At 28.0% G+C, this 15,424-nt stretch overlaps 1 protein-coding gene and 1 pseudogene across 1 annotated transcript; one reads left to right on the top strand and one right to left on the bottom strand.

Moving 5' to 3' along the window:
- Positions 1-1,884: 1,884 nt before the first annotated feature.
- LOC111317842 (cyclin-D1-1-like) lies at positions 1,885-5,614 on the bottom strand. The gene is made up of 6 exons (XM_022920314.2): positions 5,091-5,614; positions 4,771-4,857; positions 4,146-4,244; positions 3,511-3,712; positions 3,202-3,332; positions 1,885-3,114 (listed from the first exon to the last, which is right to left on the bottom strand). Exons 1-6 carry the CDS (start codon positions 5,340-5,342, stop codon positions 2,899-2,901), a joined length of 987 nt encoding a protein of 328 aa, XP_022776049.1. The 5' UTR covers positions 5,343-5,614; the 3' UTR covers positions 1,885-2,898.
- LOC111317664 (uncharacterized) overlaps positions 5,477-15,424 on the top strand; it is a 108,294-nt pseudogene continuing 98,346 nt past the window's right edge.

Below are 15,424 nucleotides of genomic sequence, written 5' to 3'. Positions count from 1 at the left end.
TAAAACTTAATTTCTTTGCATAGCATCAGCTATCTTATAATGTGTATATAAGTTGTTAATTACATAACATCAGCTATCTTATAATGTGTATATAAGTTGTTAATTACATATCTAGGATGCATTATATTATCACTATTTACATTACATTGCACCAAGTTGCTTTAAATATCTCATGTGAGGACACGTGCTTTATGAGACTTTTTTTTTTCCCTTTAATTACTACTACTACTGTCTTTTGAAAAGTTGGAAACGTGGTTAACTTTTTAGCTAGTAATTACGTCATTGCATTCCAACACCTTGGGCTATTCTCTGCCCCTGTTAATTAAATTCTAAAGCTGTAGATTAATATCCAAACCTTATTATTTTTAATTTCTTTTTTTTATTTTTTTTGGTGACAGAACCTCCACGGGGTGGGCTGTTGTGGATTAATTATAGTTATCAGTTGTTGATCACTGAATCAGACCTGCAATTTAGTTCTAATGTGAAGATATGTGGGTGGGGTGGGTTGATATACTCCAAATCTTCATGGCTTCCTCCTAGCCGTACTAATAGGAAATTCCACATGTGATTAACTGATTGGAGAGTCCCTCCCCTACAGAGGGTTTTATAAAAGGATTCAAGATATAATTAAATATTACCCAAGTGGGTTCTGACACGTTTGATAATGGGATCCACGCACTGTTGGAACAAATAAAAAAACAACGTTTACTAAATGGCCTATGAGGGTAGCTAGTAATTAATTAGAACAATTAAACAAAGACTTGATTATCAATTGTCAAATTAATTAAAAATAACCCTGAATTTATATCAATAATAATCCTTGTGGTCCTGACATCCCTTGATGATCAATGGCGAAGAATGTAGAAGTTCCAAGTTATAAGAACAAACCCAATAGAGTTGGATAAAATTGTACTGATGAAGAATTGTCAACTTGCATCGGATTTCCTTTCACCCTGGTCCATGGAGGAAACTGGCATATGAAACATTTTGAGGTGGAGATGTGATGGAGCATGGTTAACAGCTGAGATACCACATGTTGCAGGTGGAGGTGATAAGATTTGCAATTTGCAGGACCATTGGTGGAGTTAACCTAAGATGCAAGGTACCTTTTACGCGCCATTTTTAAAAGGGCCATTCTGTAATATTACCACATGCAATGCAACGCAAATATAAACTCATAATATATATACCATATGTCGGGGATCTAGGGCAAAATGACAATTTCTTTGCTGGACCAACTTTTTCTATTTGTAATGTTACAATAAAACTTCTATATATGCAATTTTAGATGAAAAAGAGCTTGCTTTTTCATTCCTTGTCTTTTTCCCACAATGTACATCTCACTCAACCCCTACTTTCATGAATTGGTCTGTTAATTTTATCATCCGATGTAAAGAAGCTAATTCTAACCGTATATATATGTGGTTGGCATGGGATAATTTAGAGTTTAGATATCACTGTTGATATGAAGACTCAAGGAAATTAGATGAGAAAAACTTGAAAATCGGCTATTTAAATTGATTGACACTGGTCAGTTGAGAGTTGAGGGACATGAATCAGAGATCAGCTGTGTGATATTTAGATATGGAAGAGATGATTCAGATGAATCATAACCAACCAGCCATGCATGCGGAGGTCACGAGTGGCAATTGCTAAGCGGTCGTGTTCGTGAACGAAGCGTCTTTATTGCCTGCGGGACCCAGTCCTAGTCCCTTCACTGAGCGATGCCTCCGGTAATTCATTAAAATTTCTTCAGAATCAGTAGAGATTAATAAAACAAATGGCAAAGCTACAAATTATGTATTGTCAATCACGTGCAGTGCACAGAGAAAAAAAAAGAAAAAGAAAGAAGATCCGATATGAAATGAAAGAAAATAGCAATAGTTATATAACGAAATAATCCGATTATTTATTTATTCACGAATCAAACACAACACGCTTGAAAGGCCCCAAAGACCTTCGTATATGTTTAGGCCAAACTCTGGCCATGAGAGAGGTTTTCTTTCTCCTCTGAGGAAATAAAAAATGAAAAAATAAAGAGCCGAAAAAAAAGTATGCACACGTGTCACCATCACACGCATGAACACCATTGTATAGGTTAGGCCAAAGGCCAAGGCCAATAGAAGAGGAGGCATTTCCCGCCAAAAAAGCACACATACACACGTGCGTGCCACACATGCCGAATGCGTGCGCACACAAACGACTCAAAAAAAAATACTGAAGTTTAAAAAAATAATGGAGCCATATTTATTTTTCCTTTTTCATCTTTGTATTTGTGCGTAGCCAAATATTGAATAGAGAAAAGCAAGCAGATGTTGAAGCAATGACAGTGGCCTGGATAGATGCGAAGCTTGACTTTAATCCATCTTCTCAATGAACGCAGCTCAAACCTCACCGTTCCATCCTCAAATCCGCCAACCTATCTCAGGATTTTCTGTCCTTTCCCTCCTAAGGCTCTAAACTCTGTGCCTAGGAGACCCGCCACCTCCTTCCCCTCTCCATTCATTCAATAATCAATGCAGGCATTGAAATTCAACTCCCTCCCCCCCGCCACTTCTTCCACACCTCATCACTCCCACTATATTAGACATAAACATGGCCTTTTTCCCCTAACTTTCTCACACAAAAATATTTATAACAACTCCCCACTCCCTTGGGAATCTGCAAAGCCATTAATGAATGGCATTGCCCACCATCGAAAAAACTAATAAATCTCCAAACTCACCAAATTCTTTCATACATACATTTATATACTAGATAATCTACATCACTCAGGTCAATTTACTCTCAAAGCCCTCCCCCTCCCCAAAAAAAAAAAAAAAAAATTTGAGGTTTCTAGACAACTTGGGCCACCATTTTTCCTTTCTTTTTTTTTTCTTTATTATTTCCCTGCTTCCCTTACTCGGAGTTTCCTTTGTCATCATCTACCCACAAGCAGTTATTTAGTTTTCTTCTTTTATAAGAAGGTGATGAGGAAGATGAGGATGACGACTCACTGGACCTCATTCTAGCCCGGATTGTAACTCGAAGCTGTGGTAAGATCTTTGGTAGTTTCCTCCTGGCATTGTCAAGCAAAAGTTCTTGCATTAACCGGTAGCAACTAAGGATTTTCTCCTGCAAAAATGAATATTTTTCCAAGTTGGCATACTAGCTAGTTTCTTGTTAAACTGAGAATTACATTTACACATTAAATGAGCTTACTTTGCTTAGTCCATCACACCATGACTCAGCATGCTCAGGATTAACAAGAGACAAGTGTGGAATTTCATTGGCTGCACAAAGTATCGCTGAAGCAGCAATGCTTGAAGGCCAATACTCTAGGAAGCTGGCCTCTGTTCACATTAGCAAACAAGTTCTTATTTGAACTGATTATTATAAGCTTTTTTCTTAACATATGAATATGTATGTGTATGCTTACTTATACAAATGCTGTTTATATATGCATGTATTTGTATGATAAACCGACAGAAAGAGAATAAAATTCATTTGCATCTATAATAGTAATAATACCTTTGATATTGGATAAAATGATATCCGTTGCCCTTGAAATCAGAAAACCGAAAAATGTTCCCGTTGGATCGAGCTTGCATGCAAAGAAACCAATGAAACTGAATGGTGTTACTGATCGCAGCCTCCAATCTAAAACTGTGAGCACAAGCAGTTCCATTCTGCGAATTGTTTTTGGTTCAAAAATATATTTGGCACCCTCTACCTGCACATATATATATGTAACATTATGTCGAAATTAAACTATTGCTCTTTGAAAAAAATTACTGGTCCTTCTTCCATCCGTAAATAATATTTGATTGATTTGAATTCAAAATTTAATTCAATTAATTTATATAATTATTTTTAAAAAATAATATTTAATAGTAATAGATTTAAGATTTAAATTTTTTTATCACATGCTATGATCTCCTTCATAAAAATTAAAACTATTTGATTTGATTTTTTACTCAAACTTTTTTATCATTGAAAATTAATATTTAATTAAACTAATTTTTTTTTATAAAAGTATATTTAAATATTTAAAAGTATTTTTTAATATTTTAATTAATAAACGAAATCAAAATTAAAAGTTTGATCACAAAAATTTTACAGGACAGAGACGGTACTTGGTAATAATTAGAAGCCAGGAAATATACCTGAAGATCTAAAAGAGATGGAACAAGAGGTTCCTCCATCTTGGCTGCTAACGACAAGCAAGCAACGGATAAAAGTTGCAATGGCCACCCACTAGTTTGCTGAATAGTAAAAAAAAAAAAAAGACAAAAAAAATCGCGTTGTTAATCACCATCCATTAATAATAAAACAGCAATGAATGTCTCGCATAGCAACTTTTTGTGAGAAATTCTATGCACATTTACTTACCTCATTAAAGAAAAAGTACCACCTACCATTCAAAGGTAGAAGAATGATACAAGCAGTAAAACTTTAACCAAAAGTACATATATCATAGTAAAGAAGCGCTTAATAAATACACTTGAATTAAAGTCTCGTACTGTAATTAATGCAAAGGCAAGCCGAAGCCACTATTTTGGTTAAAAAAATAGCTTAACATTTTTTTATTTATTGCTACTGTTACTGATTTACTGTTGTCGAGTACTCAAGTCCTTTTCAAGGTTTCTTCGTGGTTGAAAAGTCAAACAAAATTACACCGAATAGTCAATTCTAATCACTCAAATTCCGCCAACATAATCTTAAATTATCATCCAGTTAATAATTCTTCACTAGTAAGTTTTACTAAACTTAACAGAGACGGAAGCTCACCGGCAACCGGCGGGAATACAAAAACCGATCCATGTAGTTAACGGAAAGATACGCCGTCAAAGGCTGGAAATTATAGTATGCTTGTACCTGCAAACAAACAAAAAGGGAATATTAGGAAAAAAAAAAAGTAAAATGGCAAAAGTTGAATTAACAGCCGCCAATCGATAATTCGTTTCCGTCCATCGAACGGCTGTTATTAGATCTCTTTACTTTTTGATTTTCAAAACGTAACTTACCAAGCGCGTTCCAGCAAAACCGTGAGATATCGTAATATCAAAGAACAGAGATTGTGAGGTACAGTATAGTCAGTTACAGTTTACCTTGAGAATCCATGCAACGGATTCTTCTCGAGCCGACGCGTCAAGAGACTGAGACTGAAACCGAGCCAGGTAATCGAATCCGGGGACGAAGTTCCTTTCATCTTCAATGAAGCCAGCGATGGAGGATTCCTCGATGCAAGACGCCGAAGAGTCCAGCTCTGACGAACACGCCGGCGATTCACCGGAGAATACTTCGTCGGAATCCTCACCGCAGAGTAAGTCAGTGAAGCGATCAGAGCACGATACCGACATATCGATAGTGGTTTTGATGATACTAACGATGACGATGACGGCTATCTAAGCCGTTGATTCTTCCTCATTCTATGCCCATATCCTCCGTTGATCTAGTAATCTCGATGAAACAAAGCAAGGGAAATGTTTTAAAAATGGGTGCGCGTGTGCGAGTGCGAGTGCGTGTGCGTGGGATAGGGAGGAGGAGGAGGAGGAGGAGGAGGAGAAGAAGGAGAAGGAGAGAAAGAGGAATGGTTCTTGGCACTGGAGTTTTGCTTGTGGTATTTGATAGTAGTTCTATTCTATCGGTAAGTTTGGGATATAAATATCTGAGGAGGTTTTTTTTTTGTTTTATGAATTTTGCGTTCCTTTTGGGGATGGCTGGGTTGGGTAAGGTGCAGTCGAACCAAGTGGAATAGATATAACTAGAGGTTTATTCAAAAATTTTTGTTTTAAATTTGATTAGAATTTCATTGTATTTTAATTTTTAAATTAAATTTAAATTTAAAATGAAATGAAATTATTTTATTTTATTTTGTTTATTCAATAAAAAATAAAATTGATTTTATCTTCGATTTCAATTTTGATTATAATTTGAATTTGAATTAATATATAAAAATAAAATAATATATTTTTAATTAAAATAATATAAATATACATTAAAAATATAAAAATTTAATTAAATTTGTAAATTATTTAGATCAAATATTAAAATACTTGAAATTTAACTGACTAGTGAATTGCATAAATTTAAATTTGATTTAATAATAATTAAATTAAATTAAATTTGAATAATTTTTTATATATCATTTATATCTTTAGATCGAAATAAGATTTTACCGGGAAACGAGGGCTTACATTTTGGATCGTACTGAAGAAATGTTATGTTAGAATTTTTACGGAACGGGGAGTAATTAGTACTACTAGGACTTAGCACCATGGAGTTTGGAGTATTAAAAGACTGAAAAGCCAAAGATTACTTCTACTACCATTTAAGTATTAAGCATTACGATAATAGGTTTCGAAGGATATTAGGTAGGAGGTCGAGAAACGGTCGGCTTGGGTGCGGGTGCTGCAGCTGCCGCTTGGGACAGCCTGGTTGGACTTTTGTAGGGGTAATTTAAATCTGCAGCCGAGATGCAGTTTTGCACTTTATTATGACCTATTTGGGCAACCCCGTTCCGTTTTAGGCACGTTTCCTTTTTTATTTTTATTTTTATTTTTTTTCTGTTTTGTCCTCCACGAATTCGAGTTATGGAACTATATAGCAAAACGGGATGGTAATGGCAGCACTCAATCTGAAAACTTGAAGATATGATTGTAAATTTACGAAAATGCGTGATCGTTTTCAGCATTTGTAATGACTCATATACAAATTTCATTATTATTCACTTATAACTTACAAAGCAAAATATGATACATTTGATTCAATTAATGAATTAGAGGTGCCCGTATTTTATTTAAAATTAAGTTTGAATTTTTTTTTATATAGAATAATATATATGTGTGCTGACACCCAAAATCTAATATATATATATATAGTAACATACATAAATAAGTTTGTCACGTAAACATTTACGTGAATAACTCTCTTAAATGATATATAAGATAGTTTTTTAAAATAATAAGATAATTTTTTTAATTATAAATTATATAATGTTAAATTTATTCAAATATCAAAATTATTTAAATTATAATTAAAAATCAAATCAATTTAGAGATATATATATTCTAAAATAAAAAATATGAAATATGAAATTTATTTTTTTAGTAAACAATTTTAATTGTTTACCAAATAATCTTATTTAAAAAATTATTTAATTATCAAAATCTTTCAAATATGTTTAAAAATTACAAAGATTAAGTTTATCAAAATCTTTCAATAATATTTTTTTATCTTGATTTAAAAAATTATCTTTTTAAAAAATTTATGTAAAATATTAAAAATTTAAGTAATTTTACGTAAAATTTTGAAAATTCAAAAAATTTTCATATTAAATCTTTAAATAATAAGATTATCAAAATAATTATATCTATTTGAACTCTAATTATTATATTTATATCTTAAATAAATGCAAAAAATTGAATATTATCTTTATCACTTATTATATTTATTTTAAATTTTAAAAATTATCTATTTAATCATAATTGACACTAAAGAATTCTTTTATAAATTTAAGACTACAAATGTAATGTGTTATACATTAATTTTTTTTTTATTTTTTCAGTAATTTTTTAAGGTATATTTTATTACTATTGCAATTTTTTTATTTATAAATTTTTTCTAAGATATATTTTATTGTTATTACAGTTTCATTCTTATGAAAAATAATTTTTTTTTTCAAGATTACTAAAGTGAAATGTGTTAATTTTTTATTATTTAATTTATCATTTAATAATATATTTTTTATTTTTTAAAAAAATACATAATTTATTTTTATTTGACATAATTTTACAAGTGTATAATTATTATTGTAAACAAAAATATCCAAAGAAAAGATATAATTTTTTTATGCTATTTTCAGAAAATTTATTTTTTTAATGATAAGTCAAAATATATAATTTTTTTTTTTATCTTATGAGTTTTAAAGATTTAAATATAATTTTAAATTATGAGTTTTAAAGATTTAAATATGGTTTTAAAAATAAATTAATTTGTATATATATATATTTATACTACATAAATAAAATTATTTCGTGTATTGCGCGGGTTATAATTTAGTAATTAATAAATTAAACCAAATGATTTAACCCATAGATAAATAATTAAGTACAATCCAAATATGGAGTTAATAATCAATTAATTAGTGATTTAATTATGAGCAGAAAGGCTTAGCATCTTTGAAATATCATTAGCCCAATGGAATTAACTAAATTAACTGGGTTAAATCGGGTTAATGGTCAAAATATTACAATACCTAATATTTTGATAGACAAATAATTTTGGGGTAGCTGATGAAAGGGGTCCATAGACTAAAACAAAACAAATTTAAAGAGCCTAAGTCCGATTAGATCTCAATGGCAAAGAACTATACTTGAGAAAATTAAGCATAACAAGAAATTACCAACAGTCACAAACCTTTTGCCAAGAGGATTTAGCAATGGATAAAGTAAGGATTAAATTAAGGGATTAAAGAGAATTCAACATAATTAAATACTTAATGATCTGAAATACTAATTGCTAAGTGAAACTAGTGATGGAGAAAATTCAGCACATAATAAAGATATTCTAGCATTCATTTGGACAGTTACTCGTTTTCAAGAAGGTAAATGATTCAAAAGCAATTAAAGTTAAAATTCAACTAATAGATACATGGAGTGAAGACCAGCGGATGGAGTAATTTTCACCCATAAAAATATAACATGAAGGCAAGTAAGAAACATGTTTTAGAAACCACAAACACACTGCAACTTCAATTATCTTACAGCTCTATTGCATTTTATCTTTATCTTTCAATCCAATTAATTTAATTCGAATTTAAATTGATCAAAACTTGATCTAATCTAAATTGATTTGAATTCAACTTCAATTCAATTCAATTTCTTGATTTATCACATTTGGTAAACTCTATAATTTACTGATTTGGATAATCTTCTAATTTCCACAATTTGTTTTGACAAGGAAAATACATAAGAACAGTGGCCATCTCTTTCCCCGAGAATTTGTTGGTTTCCCCTTTCCTAATGCCTTTTAGTTTTTATTAATCATATATGATATTATATTACAACATATATAAAAATTTTGATAAGATTTATTTACGTGAATGTTTAGATGGACAATTTATATTTTTAACACGTAAGATATTTTTAAATAATTTTATTAAATCAATTATTTAATTTTAAAAAATTTTAAAATTTTGAAATTTACATTTATCAAAATCTTTTCAAATATATAAAGTTTATCTTAATTTAAATATAATAAAATATATCTTCTCATATTTCACTCTTATCCAATTCAAATAGCTTTTAAAAGTTAAATTCCTAAATCTTATAAATCATAAAAAAAATTATACACCATCTAAATTAATATTTATATAAATTTAAATAAATAAAATTTGTGGTTGAAATATTTACCAATTTTTGTCCTTATTTTTTTATAATTTAAAATAAAAAAGAAAATATTTTATCTCAATTCAAAATTACACACATATTTAAATTTAAAATTATACTAACTTCTTTTATTTTAATTTAAAATTAAACTTGGATAAATTAAATTTTTAAAATTTTAGATTTTTTTAAATTAAATAATTATTAAATATATATTTATGATTTTTTCTCACAATCAATTTTTTTTTCTTTTCGTCATAAAAGTTTGACAAAATAAAGTTTCAAACTTAAATATGAAAAAGTTTTTCATGATATATCACTTGTGTAAATATTAGTTTTTATACTAAAATAATATATATTTTTAAAAAATTTATGTAATTGTGAATAAAAGATTAATTTTCTCATTGATGTTTGTATATAATTTTACTTTCATAATCTAAAACTTTTATAATACTTATTTAGATTCTTTAATAATAATTTATATATCGACAAATTTTTTTAATTTTAAACTATAAATTATAAATGATTATGATTATTTTTATTTATCTATATATAATATAAAAATTAATATAAATTAAAAATTTAAATTATAAAAAAATATAATAAAAAAACTCCGTGCATGGCACGGGTAAAAAAAAAACTAGTAGATATATAAATCATTTTAATCTTGTTAGGTCTTTATATCAGTCCCTCCAAGCGTTAAAGTGATTAAATTAAAGTCTTGGATCAAACATAGGTGTCCACTCACTGCTAGCTTTTGTCCGGCCCGTGGGTAGCCCACTCCCACCCCCATAATTGACAGTAAAAGTTTACAGTTTACTATAATTTTGGGCATTTGATTAATAGGGCGATAGGCATTCACGGAATGATGGGAATGTGAAAATATGCTACAATTTGCAATGCCAATGAAAATTATGTTGAAATCTTTTTGTATGCTATCATTATTACTGAATCCTGTTAAAAGGTGTTTTGGTGGCCCCATGTGCAATGTGCAAAATGAAAACCACCTACTCACCCCAACCCCCTTCCCCCCCCCACCAATGAAGATTTGCTTGAAACAAAAATTCATTCATATATCATCACTGCCATATGATGTTTCGAAAGAGGCGAATGGATAAATTAGTGACATCTGCATTGGGAAAACAATTAAAAAAAAAAATGGTCCTAAGGCATCGCTTTCTTTTCTTCCCTTTCCTTCCATAAAATGTCCAAAACGCATTTATTTACTTTGAAAATGCTTGCCGCCCACCTGGACACCCCATGCCCTTCGGTTTCAATGGGAGACTTAAATCTCCCACCCACGCATTTCAATAACTATTGCTGTTCATAAAAGTTTAGAGAATTAAAGTAACCCTAAAAAAGAAGGGCAGATAAATGACATCATTTATTACATTTTGATGATATCATGATTCTTCCAATTATTTCATTTCCAAACAACCTTGTATGCCATTTGACTACTTTGTTTATCATATTTGAGCACACCGGGCAAGTGTTCATGGGTTGGATGCAGATAGTTTAGAAGGTAATGTATCTTACATTAAACAAAAATATTATTAAACAAAAATATTATTTGTGTATGATTTAAAAGAGATTATTTATATTATTTAAATAATGAAATTAAGTATTAAAGTGAGCTAAATTATTTAGACTTGTTAAGAATTTTTTTAATGAGTTAAACAATTTTTAAAGGAAAAAAATTAGGTGTTTGGATTTGTTTAGTAAATATATTTATTTTTTAATTTTTTACTTATTAAAATTTTAAAATAAAATAATTTAATATTATTTTTATTATAAATAATCTTGTTTGAACAGATAAATGTAACTATATAGATTTTCATAATTTTTTGAATAAAAATTTATGGCTCTTCATATATAAATTGTCATAACTTTTGAAAAGAATGTGACTATTCGTTTATTATAAATAAATTTTCTTATATAACTAATTTTTCTGATTTTGATTTGGAGAGTTTTAAGGTTTTATTATATACTGTATGCATAATTACCTTTAAGATAATGTTTTTCACGTCTTCAAGCCATATATATTTTTATTATTATTTTTATTTTCTCAAAATTTTCTAACACTAGATCCGTTTAACATTTCTAAAAATTTGTTGAAGATTATATTGTTTATTTGATAAAATTTTATAAATTTGTATAATTTAAATTTATTATTAAAATGTCTTAAATATTATTATATGAATATTTAAAATCAAAATAAAACTTAAAAATTATTTAAGAATAAAATATTAGCTAAAGCCTAAAAGGTCAATATCTCTAAACTTAATTCAAAAATCATTTAAGTTCTTAATATTTTATCATAATCAATTGAACTCTTAATCTTCTTTTTCAACTCAATTAAACCCTTAATTAGATGAATTTAAATTATGCGATAAAATTAAATCAATTAATTTTTGAACTATAGTCAATTGAACCTTTAGAAGGATTTTAGATAGAGAGAAAGGGAAAGAAAAAGAAAAAAAGAGAAAAAAAGTTTTTTTATTTAATTTTTACTTATATTAATTGCATCATGTGACAAAAATTTATCTATTTTATTGATATTACATAGTATTTTATCTTAGTTAGTAAAAAAATTAACAAGTTTAATTTTTTTATTCGAATAAAAACTTACTTGGATATAAATAAGTATTTAAAAAATTAATTAATTATAATAAAAAATAAGAATTTAGATAATTTTTTAGTTATAGTTTAAAAATTTTTTATGCCCTTTAACTTAAAATAATTTCACGAAGAGCTCGAAAATTTTTACCTAAAGCGTAGTAAACGAACCGTTTGGCTCGTTAAGATTAGACTTGTTCACGGTGATGAGCTCAGCTAGAGGACAAGGTTTTTAAAGTCCAAATAACATTTAATTAATAAAAAAATATTTTCTTTAATCTAAAAATATTTTAAAATTTTAAAAAATTTAACATATATTTTAAAAATTTTATAACCTATTAAATCCCACAGTCAAGTTCAACCTTGAGTAAGAATTTTAAAAAATCAGTTGATTCTTATTTAATTTGATCCATAAGCAAATCTAGTTGGGTTATTTCATTGGCTATTTTGTTTATCATGGAAAGACGATTGAAACTTGGTTTTCACGTGAGGTTTTTAATTCTAACTTTATTGGTTAATTTGAACATTTTATTCACATTAATTTCGACTACATTTGTCATTCAAGATTCAGAGATGATTTTGAATTTGATAAGTGTATGTTCCCTCCAACAAAAGAAAAAGTTTATTTACCAATCAAGTTATTTATAATCGGCAAAATTGATAACAACCACTTCAAATAAAGTTTAACGTATTAAATAAAAGTTTAAAAGTAATATCTATTTACTATCTTTATGCGCAAATTAATAAAATAAAAGTGTAAATAAAAAACAAATGTAGGTACTCTATCTTTTATTTTGTCACAATTACTATTTTCACTCTATTCATGGGCTAATTTTCAGTCCTGAGAAAAAATGTCAAATTAATTTGTTACCATAGTATGAGTTAATATTGATCAATTTTATCATTATATTTTAATTTTATTAAATATTATCAATATACTCTTAATTTTATTGATTTTTAGATAAAAGGATATTGATAACATGTGGTTGAAAATTATTCATCTAAAAAGCTAAAAATGCTTAAGCAAGGATGTAAATATAATTCCGGTATTTGAATTAGGGCATCTTTTTTTCCGAACAAGAAAGAAAATTCAACAGCATAAATGATAGGGAACCAATTGTCCTGAAGCTGCTTTTTAAAATTAGTGCAATCAAACTTTAGGTGTGAAAACAAACGAGTCACATCGCGATGTTTGAAAACGTATCATCGGATTCTACCTAATCTATATAGATGCAGGTCCAGCCATCTCCAACCCCGAGACTAAGCAGTATTAATTAAAAAAAATAATAATATATTTAGTATAATCTCTGCTCTTTACCACGAGATTTAAATAGAAAATTGTAATAAAATAAGATGATAATTGATATAAAATCCTAAAAACGTAAGATTATAGTTACATATAAAGTATAAAGTTTGAATACTAGGGTAAATAATGTAAACTGAAAGACAAATGCTTAATTAAGAAATAATGACAGACATTGAGCAAGAAATATACCCCAAGAATGAAAATCATTCCTCACATTTAAAGCAGAAAAGTGTGATAAAAAAAATCACTACCAAAATAATTATTATTATCAACAAAATTTTTCGTTAATAGTAAGTAAGTCGGTAATATTATTTCGTCAATAAAATTGAATTTTTATCAGTAATTATTGATAAAATTTTTTATTGGTAATAATTTCATCAATAATTTTATCAAAAATCCATCAATAATTAATTAATAATCGATCACTAAATGAAACTTTTTATCAGTAAATCTATCGATACTAATAAAAATTCATTGGTAAAATTATAATTTCATTATCATTTAATTTCATCTATAATTATTTAAGAAATCTATAAATTAAAATTAAAACATGTGTAATTATTTTAAAAGCTTATTATTTTTATTATTATTAATTAAAATATCAAATCCATATAGTAACTTATAAAACAATCCAAATTATAACATTAACATTCTTAAATCCCTAACATCTACAAAATATAGTACTAAAAAAATCCATAACATCTAAAAATCCATCATACAAAGTCTTTAAAAACATGTCACTATTCTACTACCTCTCATGATCCATAATTTGTGTTATCGTCATTAGTTTTAGAAAATTGTATTGGCCAAAATTATTTAAACCCCATCAACTGCATTATCTGATCCATAAGAGACCTAAGCTCAGCCTTTAACTTAGTTTTCAACTTATCAATTTGTTCTTGTATCTAAGGCTAAGGAAGCTGAAGAGGCACATATGATGGACCATAAATGGAATGAGATTACTGTTGCAGTAGTGGATTGACATGATTAAAATAGGTCCTTAGATCTATTTGCAGATCCAAAGCCACATACATGAGTATACGTAGCTTCAATCTCTCCAATAGCTTTAGTTTATAGTTACGGATTGAAATATAGACAATTGGAAAAGTCTTCACCATAGTTCTATGATATGTAGCAACATAATTTTCATTCAAAAATTTTAAAACAATTATCATTCCATTTTACTTGTATAGTTCAATAAAATAAGATAATTTCAAACAATTCACAAGTGAATATTTGATTATTAAATAAGCAAGAGTTTCACATTTGACAAAGTCATTGCATTTTAATACACATAAAACATTATGTAGTTCAATTTTGAATTTCTTGCAATGTTTAAGTTTTCAATTATTATAAAGATAGTTTATTAATAATTACAAAACAAGACTAGAATCATAAAGCAAAATACACAATGGTTTTTACCTTTCATAGTGCGTACAAACACCATTTAGTTTAATACTAAATTTTCTACAATTAGCCATGGATTACAATTACTATCCTATCTACTTTGTCAACAATCATAATATACAACCAAAATCACAAAGCAATATATACAATAATTTTCACCTTCAACAATATTAATCTCATCTCAATACGTACAATATACTATCTAGTTCAATATTGAATTTCCTATAATGTTTAGGTTTTAATTTCTACACTATCTACTTCATCAACAATCATAATGTGCAACTAGAATCACAAAGCAAAATATGTAATAGTTTTCACCTTTCACAAAGTGATTGCATCTCAATAAGTACAAAAGACTATACAGTTCAATACTAAATTTCCTATAATGTTTAGACATTTAATTACTACAATATCTACTTCATCAACAATTATAAGACACAACCAAAATCACAAAGCAAGATTGACAACAGTTTTCACCTTTCACAAAATCATTACATCTCAATAAGCACAAAATACTATTTAGTTCAATACTGAATTTCCTACAATGTTTAGGCTTGCGATTACTTCACCATCTACTTCATCAACATCACAATACACAGTCAGAATCTTAAAATAAAATACGTAATAATTTTAACATTTCACAACATTGATCTTATCTTAATACACACAAAACATTATCCAATTCAATATTGAATTTCTTACAATGACTATGCTTTAATTACTACAC

The sequence above is a fragment of the Durio zibethinus genome, chromosome 2, assembly GCF_047325235.1.
Source record: "Durio zibethinus cultivar Kanyao isolate XHJ-2024 chromosome 2, ASM4732523v1, whole genome shotgun sequence".
NCBI lineage: Eukaryota > Viridiplantae > Streptophyta > Magnoliopsida > Malvales > Malvaceae > Durio > Durio zibethinus.
The sequence above is the reverse complement of the archived record's forward strand: the minus strand, read 5'-3'. Positions and strand labels throughout refer to the sequence as shown.